The sequence below is a fragment of the Notechis scutatus genome, chromosome 2 (assembly GCF_049901735.1).
Source record: "Notechis scutatus isolate UNSWTSFEM ecotype Mainland chromosome 2, rNotScu1.2, whole genome shotgun sequence".
Lineage (NCBI taxonomy): Eukaryota > Metazoa > Chordata > Lepidosauria > Squamata > Elapidae > Notechis > Notechis scutatus.
Window position 1 is genome coordinate 123391328 of NC_142010.1, and position 12457 is coordinate 123403784.

At 37.6% G+C, this 12457-nt stretch overlaps 2 protein-coding genes across 8 annotated transcripts in view; both read left to right on the forward strand.

Moving 5' to 3' along the window:
* Positions 1–3365, forward strand: part of LOC113417422 (cholesterol transporter ABCA5-like) — a 75626-nt gene extending 72261 nt beyond the window's left edge. For 2 of the 3 annotated variants that reach the window (XM_087956051.1, XM_087956053.1), the window contains one exon: positions 305–1272. In XM_087956051.1, the coding sequence (XP_087812177.1) occupies positions 305–409 (105 nt within the window). In that variant the 3' untranslated portion in view covers positions 410–1272. Of the gene's footprint in view, positions 1–304; positions 1273–2222 lie in introns of those variants that run through there. The other variant, XM_087956052.1, reaches the window with a different exon arrangement.
* A 6440-nt stretch (positions 3366–9805) lies between these two features.
* Positions 9806–12457, forward strand: part of LOC113417418 (cholesterol transporter ABCA5-like) — a 48024-nt gene continuing 45372 nt past the window's right edge. For 2 of the 5 annotated variants that reach the window (XM_087956057.1, XM_087956055.1), the window contains exon 1: positions 12089–12211. Coding sequence is in view for 2 of the 5 variants with exons in the window: in XM_026675811.2 (XP_026531596.2) it covers positions 12107–12211 (105 nt within the window). In the remaining 3 variants the exon portion in view is untranslated. Of the gene's footprint in view, positions 9960–11965; positions 12212–12457 lie in introns of those variants that run through there. The other 3 variants (XM_026675811.2, XM_087956054.1, XM_087956056.1) reach the window with 3 other exon arrangements.

A 12457-nucleotide genomic window follows, 5' to 3' on the forward strand; every position in this document is an offset into this window, starting at 1 on the left:
AACCAACAATAATTGAAAAGATACTCACTCATCCATAGTTTCTGAATTTCTGATTTTACTCATTTCATTCATAAGTAAACTTGACTTTCATCTCTGCACCAGATATGAAAGTAGTCACAAGTTCATTGATTAATTTAAACTTATCATTATATTCTTGTTTTACATGCCAAGTCAAATTTTTCCATATGCCATAATTACTAACAAATAGGCTCATGAATACTGACCTCTACCACCTACTATGACTTTGATCAATCAAAAGAGTTTAGATAATTAGTTGCATTTAAAAAAATTGTATTGTTTGTAGGTTTTCGTGGAACTTGCCAAAGAGCAAGAAGAAGAAGACAGTTTTGGAACATTAAATAGCATGCTTTGGTGGGAACGAACCCAAGGAGAAAGAGTTGTTTTCTGATATATTCCATGTAGCACACTTCAGCGTCTACATTCTTCAGGTTTTTTAAAAGGATTATTTTTATTACTTGAAGTTACTTCATTCTCCATTATGTATTATGTTCATTCTTCATTATGTATTAGAAAATGATTACTAGTAATTAGGAGTACAAATATTATTGATTCTCAACATCTAAAAATGTAAAATTGACCCTATTCTCTTTATTTATCTTATATACAGTACCTCCAGTGTTTGCCTTTGATAAAAGTTTTTTTAATGAGTCAGTATATGCTTTCTGTTGTAGAACCTGATATTCTGAATTTCATCACCCATGATCTATCTTAACTTCCATATTATTGGTGGAAAAACATAACTGTAGAAAAATCTGGTTATAAACCCATGATTGATTTTAGAATCTTATTTTCAAAAGAATTTTTTACTAACTAGAATACTGAGAATTTTGTCTGTATGGTTAAAACTTTAGTAGAATTTGAATGAAATATTTCCTTTAAATATGAAATACTCCAATTGATCTTCAGTATTTATTCTGTAAATAGTGAATATGTTAATAATACACATAAACACAATAGGACTGGGATGTAAGCGTAAGATCTATATCTTTATATTTACAAAATTACAGCTATCCCAGCTATTTCTTAAGTTGTCAGTATGATGGTTAAAAAATAAATTCTACAATTTTTTTTACAGAAAGTTGATTGCATGTGAGGGTACTAAAGGTACAATAAACTCATTAGACAAAGAAAATTGTATCCTATGATTAATGATTGAAACTGTGATAACTATGTACACTGAGAGCTTATGCACCGCAGACAAATTCCTTGTGTGTCCAATCACACTTGACCAATAAAGAATTCTGTTCTGTTTTACTCTACTCTACTCTACTCTACTCTACTCTACTCTACTCTACACTACACTACACTACACTACACTACACTACACTACACTACACTACACTACACTACACTCTACCTCATCCCTATCCCTATTCCAAAAAAGGATTATTTGGAAAATCAAGAAAATACTCATATACTTACCTTTTGCAGTAATATTTTACTATATAAACATGTGTGATAAGTCTATATAAACTAAATCTATGAATGATCTTTGGAGAGCATTAATTTGTTGTACATTTGTATGTTGAGTTAGGTTATTATGTTAAGTTAATTCAATTTCCGTACTCTGTTTTTAAAAATTATTTGAATTCTTTGATAAAAGAAATAATTAAAAAGATGTTTCTAGTCTACATTTTTTGGAAATGCAACTGGTCAAGAACTCTTATTGCAGCAATATTGTTGTGTGACATGTTGCCTTAAAACTTTTCTTTAATGAAATAGCCTTTCCTTTCCCTGTCTCAGGATTGTGCTGCTTAAAATGACATTACTTTTTCTTTCCCTTTGTTTGCCTGATTCAGTTTTCGTACCACCAAGCATGAAGCTATAAGCAACATAATCCTGATTCTTCAGGATTTAAAATATTCCCAGTCCCATTACTTTGCACAAAGATATGTTCCAGTGGCAGACTTACATTAAAAAAAAAAAGAAAACCCATTGACACATTCTTCTGTTAAGAAACTGCCACGTGCATGGACTGGTTTTGTTGGCAGTGTGCAGATACAAATGTGAAAAATAATTAGCAGGAGACTTAACAATGGACCTATTCATTTGGTTTTCTTGGCAGCAATACCTAAATGTTTTGCCACTGGGTTTTTAAAATTCTCAATCTAACCTTGATGTAACATGGTGGTTGCTCAAGAGATTTCTGTATTGTTGATCTGATCCTGTCCCGTCATTCTTGTATCCCTTTGTCCTTTCAGGCATTGAAGAATTAAGTTGGGATTGACCACTTTCCTTCTTCCCGAGACTGTTTATTGATATATTTTCTCAGTCAAAGTGTTGGAGATTTTTGCCTTTCCTATCAGAAGACTGAAGAATTGATTTTGGCTTTCAAGAGACTTCCCAACATTGAACTCAATAGTTTTCTGAGGTGTGCTGGGGTCAGTGCAGCAACTCTGTTTTTTTTTTTATTCGTTGAGCAGTAGCCAGTTTGTTTGTAGTCTTGTATTCCAGTAAACTGCAGAAATTAATTTGTGCATCATGTCGTTTCATTCCTGTTTGACCTAGCTCACAATTTATGGCATGTTTTCACTCTCAGAGCCTATTTGCAAGGGATTCATGCTCTTTCCTCAGAATGGGTATCAAAGTTGCACTCTTTGCTCCATCACTCTCGAAAGGCTCACTGCAGGTACCACACAACCAGTTTTCTCAGCTGGAAGAGTTTGTTCAATCCAAAATTTGGAGCCTGGCTACAATGGTGGCTGCAGATGAACATTTTAGCCCAGGAGTTTGTACTTCTAAAGCTAGGGTTATGTTTTCTAAATCATTAAGACTGTTCATAGCAGTTTTTCTGTCTTCTGAGCCAGTCACTTTGTATTTTCCACAGGAAAGGGATTGTCCATTATCTTGACGTTCCCTCATTCTAAACATTCTCACTTTTACAGCAAGAGGGAAGTTACAGCCATTTTTTTCTCTTGTTCCCAAGAACCCCATTGCATTTCCTAAACGTTACACAAGCACTGAAGATTATCCTTCGCTTTCCTCAGCTCTTCAAATGGTTTTCTTTTCTGTTCATTAACATTGGGACAAGGGATGGTTAGACCTGTTTCAAAAACCTCATTTGCATGGTAGCAGAAAACATACTTTTCAGAGAATTGGTATACCCCTTGCCCTCATCTTTCATATTCAGTTTTGCTTATATCCCACTGATTTCATGAATAACTTTTATGTGAATGTCAAAATTGTTCTGATTTTAAAACACATTCAATTTGCTGTACAAAATCCTAATAGTTAGAATAATATATTAGACTTTTAGTGGTAAAGTACTGTAGTATTGTTGCTGCTATTATGTTAAAGTGCCTTGCTGGAACTTTGTTGCTTGTAATAAAGCATTCTAAAATGTCTATTTATTGTTCCAATACAAGAATATGAATAATTTATTTGTATAATGTTATAAACATTGAAACGTTTTACTGAATCTTGCTTCTGCTACAGGTAGACTGTTTTGAGTTTACCATTTACCATTACATGTTCTCCATGGCTTATTTTACAGCTAGTCTTGACTGTAACACTACTCTACACTTTACATGGAACTATCCTTGAAAATTACCTAAAGATTGCAGTTGCTATAAAATAATGCGAAATTGTTTTTCTGTTTTCTGAGCACAGCATAAAGTAGTAATGCTATATTTTATAATTAAAGCAGAGTAAGACCGATTTGCAGAATAGTCATTACAAACATAACCACACAAGTAAAGGTTTTCATGATTTTCTTCTTCAGACATGCAGGAGGGGTCCTTTTTCTACAGTACATCCATCTTTTGAAATGAACTCCCTTGAGAATTATGTTTGGTATACTGTAGATAGATATTTCTTGAATCTAACTTTCTATGAAAAGGGTTTTTCCATGTGAGAATATGTACAGGTGTAAGATACAGATAATCTGTATATGTTCAGATAATTAAATGTCACTAATACTTTTACTCAATATTTTAACTCAATATTAGTGCTTTTCCTGTTCCTGTTCCTGGACAATATGTATATACTCATACATATTTACATATACACATATGCACACAAATATAATTTGCAGATATACATTTGTTAAAGAAAAAAATTTGATTGTTTTTAGCTGAAGTTCACAGTTGGGTTGTGTACAGTATTTCAATCTAGATGTTCTGGGCTGCTCTCAATAATAAAATAAATACCGTATTTGCCGGGCGTATAAGACGACTTTTTGCCCTGAAAAACATGCCTCCAAGTGGGGGGTCGCCTTATACGCCGGTATATTCTTCGCCTTGTTGGTGAGGAGGCTCGCTTCTCCCTCTCCTTGAGGTCATAGCAGGCGCTGGCGAATTGCAAAGGGTTCCTCGTAAATTAGCTGCAGATCTCAGAGCGGGGACTTTGCATTCAGTTGTAGCCTTGAGCGTCGGGTTACCCATAGCTCTGCCAGGGAGGGATTACGCCCGCAATCCAGCCGGCTCCCTCTCGCTGAGGTGGGGCGGAGGTGGGATGTGGGTCCCTACCACCGCTAAGGCTCAGCTAGAGGTAGCGCAGCTCTTGACCCGGCTTGCTCGGTTTCTTCCTTCCGTTTGTTTTGCTTCGCTGGCGATTTCACCTTTTGTGGAGCTGGGCGAAGGACTGATCGGACCCCGCCTCTGGGGCTTAGACGTTACCCAGAATCAACCTGGTTTTCAGGCGCGTCCTTGGATGGACTCGGGAAAGGCAGGTGGAGAGGCTAGAAAGAAAAAGGATCTGGAACTCCTTCTTTCCTGCCAGATCCCTGGCAAGCAGCGTTGGGTAAGACCAGGCAGGGCCTGGCGTTTTCGAAAGGACTTGCCTGTTGAGTGACATCAGCTTCTGAACTAAAGCCCACTATGTCAGATACAATAAAAGCAGAATGGGTGTCTTTTTCTCTTTAAAGGCGAAACAGAGGTTGGGGGTGGGAAGAGAAGAAGGGAGCGCTCATGTTAAAATGACAACTTTCTAGATCCAGTCCCGAAGGGGGAAAGGAAAAAAACACAAACACCTAATTTCCTTAATTTCACTGCAATTTCTCCTCTTTCTCACATCCCACATTGTCTTCTCTTGCTGGGGAGCAATGTCACCTTTTACTCTGGTATCGATGGAAAAGCAGGTTTGGCAGCGGTATCAAGTAAAAGACAAGTGAAAGGCTGAGGAGGATTGACATCAAGATCAACTTATCTTCATTATGGGCAGCTTTGCAGGGTAGTTCATATTTCAGTTCATATTTCAGTTCATATTTTAGCAAGCATAATTTAATGATAGTGGCTGGCAAGTCAAATCTTAGATGCATTGCTAAAATGGGATCTGCGAATGTGGGGTTTTCAGAAAGCTAAAGGAAGGGGAGTGTGGGTGTGAAAATTTGGATATAATTAATCATGGCTAGTTTAAAATGCAACATTGCCACAATTAATATCAGAGTGAAAATTATGCTTCTGCAGGCCCTATTTGTGTCTTTCCGGCTTAGCTGAAATAGAATTCTTTTAATAAAGTTGCCTGTCCATGACAAGTCATGGTAAATGGGTAATTTGAAATTTAGGCACACACACACATTTTATAAAACTATGAACTATACCTGCTCTGAATCGGAAAATTACTTATGTTCTATTATTTGGCATACTTTCACAGCCTTGTGAGTTTTCCTGCATGTCATAAGCATTTGAATATAAATTAACATGTTGAAATCAAATCTGATGTTCTTTTACCTTTTATTTGGTATGTGGAAGGTGTACGGAAGAGGGGGTAGTCTTATACGGCGAGTATATAACAAACTCTATATTTTGAGTGGAAATGTTGGGGGTCGTCTTATACGCCCAGTCGTCTTATACGCCGGCAAATACGGTACAAATAATATTGATAAACTGGAGAGCAAGGTGTCACTGTCCTTTATCCAAGGTCCAGTTAAAGACTCAGGAGATAAGAGATAAAAAAGTGCAAACAATTCAAATTGCTGCCTTTTCTACTTTGAGGATCACTAGACATACTCATTTCCCAATATGGAGAAGTTGATTTTGATCTTTCCCAACAAAACTCAAAAGTTAATTGAAATGTTTTATGGAATGTAAAGGAAATGAGATAAACTAAGCATTTTTTTTAGTAAATAGAAGATTGGGTCCTTATTTTTATAAGTGCTGCTGGTATTTCAGTATTTTTTTAAATAACTCTGCCATTTAAATATCTAAGTAAATAATTAAAACTCCAAAGTAATCAGCATGAAAGCACTCATTAGTCTTAAAGCACTTTGAAAAACTCACTGCCATTAAACTCTTACATTGTATAATCAATATTTATACATTAAATAATCAATAGTCAGAAGATTACACTATAACATTATGATAAATGTTTTTAATATTAAGATATAATTGAAGTCCTCAGAAGTATTGCACATACAGAATCCCTTAAGAAGAATCCTTTCAAACCACCTCAAATTCAAGTCCCAATATTTTTTTCAATTTAAAATTTCATTTATCAAAATATAAATACAAAGAAAAATGAAAAGCATGGAAAAGGAATAAAGGAAAAGGGAAGAGGAAAAAATGTAAGCTAAAAGGTAAAAGAAAAAACTGTTGACTTCCAATTTTGCTTGTGCAGTAGAGTAAGGTAATGTACCGCCTCAACTTTTTACTTTTGCATGATACCACATACTAGCCATTTTTATGACAATAAACTTATCTAATCAACAAAATCCAATATCAAAGTTTCATTTTTCCCCCTCAAGCAGAGCATAAAGTCCAGAAGTGGTTTCCAAGTAGAAAAAAAGTTAGTTGTATTCTTTTCTTTAATTAAAGCAGTCAGTTAGCCAACTCTCCTCACTCCATTAGCTTTTGCAGGCCATCATCCATTGTGGAATTAAGGTTTCCATTTTTATGCACAGAGCATTATGTCAAATTGAAATAAAATTTTATTTTATTCACTGGAGGGAGGGGATGTATTTCACTTCTCTTTCAGTTTGTTAAATGCTAACACAGGCTAATTTTACCCAGTGGATCCCCTCAAGGCACGGATGTATTGCTTGCACGAATTGATAGCCTCTTTTGTGGTTTGCAACTAGTATTAGTGGCTTCTGATCCTGGGATTTTGCTGGGAAAGAGTTGCACTTTTTCCTCCCAGTATTATGGAAATTAGATTTTTGAGTATAATCAGACACAAATGCACTACCTCTGACATCTGTAGCTGTATGATATTTTATATCTTTATATTTTCAGCTTCAGGGTTGACAACTGCTTTCACCAAATACACAGATTTTCCTTAGCTTCTCTTTAATTTTTCTTCACATCCATTGCTCTCCCAGTAAAGAAGTGACTCAAGGGCTTAAAATGGAGGTCCAGAGAAGGGTACCTGGGATCCTGTGAATTTCTAACATCCTCTAACAAATTCTTAACATGCCTAGTTTGGGACCATCACCTATCCAGGACCAGCAGTCATGGAGTTCTATGACTGCTGCCTCTATACAAAGTTGTCTAACCATGGATCAATATGAGCTAGCTGGCACATCACAACATATATTTTCTTTCCTTCCTATCAGAAATAATGGAGCTATTGAAAGTTTGAAAAAAAATCTGCTTTGAATGAAAAAAAAATCAAATAGAACATCTAGATTTGCTAATCTAGATACCCAATTTAACATTCTGACACAAAGGGAATAATAAAAGTTGGTATTTAATTTCTTTGTAATGTAAGAGTTGATCCAAGTATCATCCTGGACACCATTATACTAAGTGGTACACATATACAATCAATACCTGGAAAAGAAATTGGACTAATTGAGGGACTGTTCTATGAGATCATTATACCCTAGAAATCTGCAATATTTTATAGCTCAATAGCTATATTTAGAATTTTGAATACATATATTCACAAATGGCATCATCAGTGACAGCGAAACAGAAAACTATTTCCTAGAGAATATGTGATGTTAAATTGTCCTGGGCTTAGTAAAAAAAATCGTTTATATCTGGTTATTGCCATAATAAATTGTCAAGCTAACCCCACTGTTGAAAATTTAGTCCAAATTCAGCACATACATGATTTATCAAAATGGCAGCTTCAGAAAGAGCAGACAAGATATGCCAGAAGATGTGTCTAAACAAATTCAGAAATGTTTTTGCGCTGGCAATTTCCATCCATGAATTCTTTCATAGAATAGCATTATTCCATTGGCTTTACCAAGCACAAACTGAATATTTACCTCCCTAAATACTATCAGTTGTGTGCAGCTGGGCCTAATCCTGTCCAACTTCTCTCTCTTCTGATATCATCTATCCTCAAGAAAGTGTTATTGAAGACTGGCTGAGAAGGTTCTTGGTTGGGGATAGAATCAACTGAGTCTTGGGCAAGACAGAAATTATAAGATTGCCCAGCATCTCACTGGTCCTCTCAGCTCAGAAATGCCTTATCCTGGGTCCTCTTCCTTGTCTGAGGAATGCTCTTGAGGCAGGACCAGAACATGAAAGAAGTAATCTCTGCAGTCCCCAAGCCATTTATCTCTCTGCCTTGCTATCCTTAAAATGCCCACAGAACTCTTACCCTCCAGGTTTGTGGGTTTGGGATAGAGCTAAGACACAAGGATCCACCTTGCCTTTTCCTGGACCACCTAATGTTGAATCCTGATGCAACTAAGGAGTCAGATTGTGGAAGGCAAAAACCACACTTTTAATCCCTTCCTCCTTTCCTTTCCTTTCCTTTCCTTTCCTTTCCTTTCCTTTCCTCTCTCGTTTCCTTTCTCCCTTCCTTTCCTCTCTTCTCTTCCCTTTTTCTCTTGTTTCCTTTCTCCTTTTTTCCTTTCTTTCCCCTCCCCTTCTCTCCTTTCCTTTCCTTCCCGTTCCTTTCTTCTTTTCCTAAGAAGCGGGACAGGGAAAGTTACTCCTAATAAAGTTCCTACCGTTATTTCCTTCCACAGCGCTGGCAAAACAGCTAAAAAGGAGGCGGCGGCGGCATCGTGCCCTGCAGCAACTCAGCTGCCAAGGGGACAGCCGAGGAGACGCTCCGCCCCAAGGAGGCTCGGGGAAGCGAGTGCAGGGCGGGCGGTGGGGGAGCCCGACTTTGGCGTCGGCCGCCTGCCCGCCAATCCGAAACGACGAGGAGGCACTGCAGCGCAGAGAGCGCCGCTGGCTGCCCTTAAGGCTGCTTTCCGGCTGCGCGTCTAAAGGGACTAAGAAGCGGCGGACCGAGGTAGCAGCAGGCGCGGGAAGACAAGCGCCGCGTAACGTAAAAAAGTGGGGAGGAGAGGGGTGGGAGGTGGGGGTGATGGGGGCGGGAGAGGGAGAGGGGAAAAAAGTGGCATCAGGAAGGATGAGGAGACGTGCACAATTTGAGGCGGGGGTGTAGGGAGAGCTGCCCCCTCCCTCTGGGCGGAGAGGCGGCGTAAAGAGGGCATCCCTCTGCCCGCTTGCCAGCCGCGGAGGCACAGTGCAGCGCCGCCGGCACTTGCTCCAATGGCGCCACTTCAAACTGAGCCGCCGCCGTGACTAAGCAAAACCTGAAGGGTGTCGAAGCGGTGTGGAGGGGGGAAAAATAAAATAAAAATAAGCACCGCTTCGTTCTGCTTCTCCGGCGTCCTTGAAGACTTATTTTAGGCTGGCTTCTTGCTGACTGAAACGTCTGCCCTTATAAAAGGGGCGGCGTACGGAGCCCGAATAGTGATGGATAACTTAGTTAGGTACCAATAACACACGAGGTTAGAGGTGAGGTTCAGTGGGAACCTAAATACTTTAATCGGCCCTAATCCTGCGGCTTTAACTTTCTTCTGGCTTTTTAGTTTCTTTTACACAAAAGTCACCACAACCATAATCCATGACTTTTCCGTGGTTCTTTGACAGACTTGCCTGTCCTGGTGACATTTTCGCCTCCTTGATCTGCAATGCACAGGGTGCGGTTAGGTCTGGACAAATGGAGCCTCACAAAGTGATCTCTACCTTTTGATTCCTTTTGGAGGAAGTGGAGGTGAGCGTGGATTTAAAAAACAACAACAAAAGGTAGGAGGCAGAAGTAAAGTTTAGCTAAATAGGGATTTAGGTTCCGTGGGTTGTTTCGTTTTGGGGGCTGAGTCAGTTGCAATAAAGCTAATAGAAAAGACTTTGAAAAAAAAAAAGAGTGTTAAGTGTGTGTAAGCTATGTACGATATTTCTCATTCAGAAGTCTTATTAGATTCCTTTCCTTGGGATTTCAGATACATCTATCTATCTATCTATCTATCTATCTATCTATCTATCTATCTATCTATCTATCTATCTATCTATCTATCTATCTATCTATCATCTATCTATCATCTATCTATCATCTATCTGGGGAAATGCATGATATTTGTATTGATTTAGTTACTTTTCAGGGTAACACTACAACATTCTAATTGCAATTATATGCAACCCTGTCATCATTATTTATGTATTTGTTCAATTTATTTGCCGCCTATCTTGCTTTGAGGCTACTCTAGGTGGCTTAAAACAATAAAAAGGAACAATAGAAACAGAACAGAAAGTAATAGAACAAAATAAATATGAAAAAGAATACATCAGTGAGAATATAGCAATATGATACCCCAAAAGATGGATGGGTGGAAAGCAGAGAAGAAGGTGGGATGGGTGGGGTAGAGGTGGAGATTGCCACAAATCCAGAGCTGTTCATAGCAGAACATTTACGTGGATGATGGAGAAATATTTGCAATGATGGGTGCATTGGCTTCCTTGCCTGTTATAATGGAAAGTGAAGTTACTCAGTAGGTGCTACAATATAATGTTGGACAGCAGCCATTCAGTCTGAGACATGCTCTCATCAATGAAGTTAGATCATAGAGGGTACAATATTGAAAGCAAAGTACAGATTGCTGCTAAATAAGATGCTAGCATTCAGGACCTCCGTGATAGCAAATAAACCTATCTTATGTTGCAACTCTCCTTGACTTTAAGTAATATGAATTGGAAATACAATTCAACACATAACTGAAACTTGAAGAGGCAGCTTACTTCAGCAGAACTTCAAGCAATGAACTCTTAAAATGCAATCACATAGTGATTTGCCCCATTGTTGTTTCTTTCTGCCATAAAGATGATTTGAAATGTGTCGTTGCAGATAAATGATTTCCTCAGATTTTCAATATACTTTGGTTGTTTCTTACTGTTCTTTCTCATCTCAGTATACCACATTTTAATTTTTGTTGTCCTCCTATTTAGGTTTAGCCTGGGGAAACTACTAACTGCTGCAGATTTGATGGTTTGGACCTGAGTTGTAAAGCTTTGTCAACAAAAGCTTATATTCTCATCACTATGTGCTTAGACTACTATAATGCACTCCACACCAGCTTGCCTCTAAAGATAAACAGCAAAATGTGGCATGCAGTATTGATCTATCAAGCCTTTAAACCTCAGATCTATAATGCCTCAGGGTCCCTTTACTTCATGTTGAAGCTTCTCAGCCTGTGCATGCAAGCTAAGAGAGAATGCTTAAGGCCCCTGCTTAAGAAGAGAGCAAAAAGACATGCAGTGATGCCCCTTTGTTGGGGAATACCATTCCCCTGAAAATGTATTCACCACCCACCTCATTTGGTTTCCTCAAACTCTTTTATATTAGGCATTTGGCGATTTCATTACAATATTCTCATTATAAATGCAAGCATTGACTTCCAATTTTTATTAGGTCGATTATCAGGTTCTATATATTCAGCTTTTAATTTTGTTATAAACTGTCTCATTGGCAGTTTATAACAAAAACTGCATAATTTTATATTTATTTATTTATTTTATCATGGTTATGTAGTGTGTATTGGAGGTGGTGACTCTTTGAGAGCTGTATGCAATGAAATTTCATTTTAATGTATGCCGATTAGTGTACATTCAACGTGACAATAAAGTTAGTCTAAGTCTAAGCTGTGTGATACATAAATTCTGTACATATAACTGAACAGTTGAGTTTAAAAATGTAAGCTCAACATTCTACTGAACATTTCCATGATAACAAAATGCCTTATAAGAATGAAAATGTTTGTTTCCCAAACCTTACATTACTGTTTTGATAAAGTACCATTCACAGAATTAGAAAAAACATAACGCTGGCATTTAAAGAAGGTATAAATTAATTTTATGTGCACATCACATGCATTGTTTTTCAGGCTACACACACACACAAAATGTCTACAGAGGCTCCAAGACAAGGAGGAACATGGCGACAAACTCGAGTTCTTTTATATAAGAACTGCCTAATCAAATGGCGGACGAAAAGGACTAGTATTCAGGTGAATTGATCAGAAGTATTGTATTTTAATCTCATTTCAACATTAAACCAGATTATTTATATCAAACATAGCGAGTATGTAGACAGGTGCATTCTACTAATAAAATTCCATATTTTAGGAGTGTAATACAATATCACATCTCTGCTATATTTTTATTCAGAATTACGTTAATATTTGTTATAACAAAGTAAAAACAAACCATAAGTGGACCTGACCAAATCGTATGAATCAGAGAACCATTACATT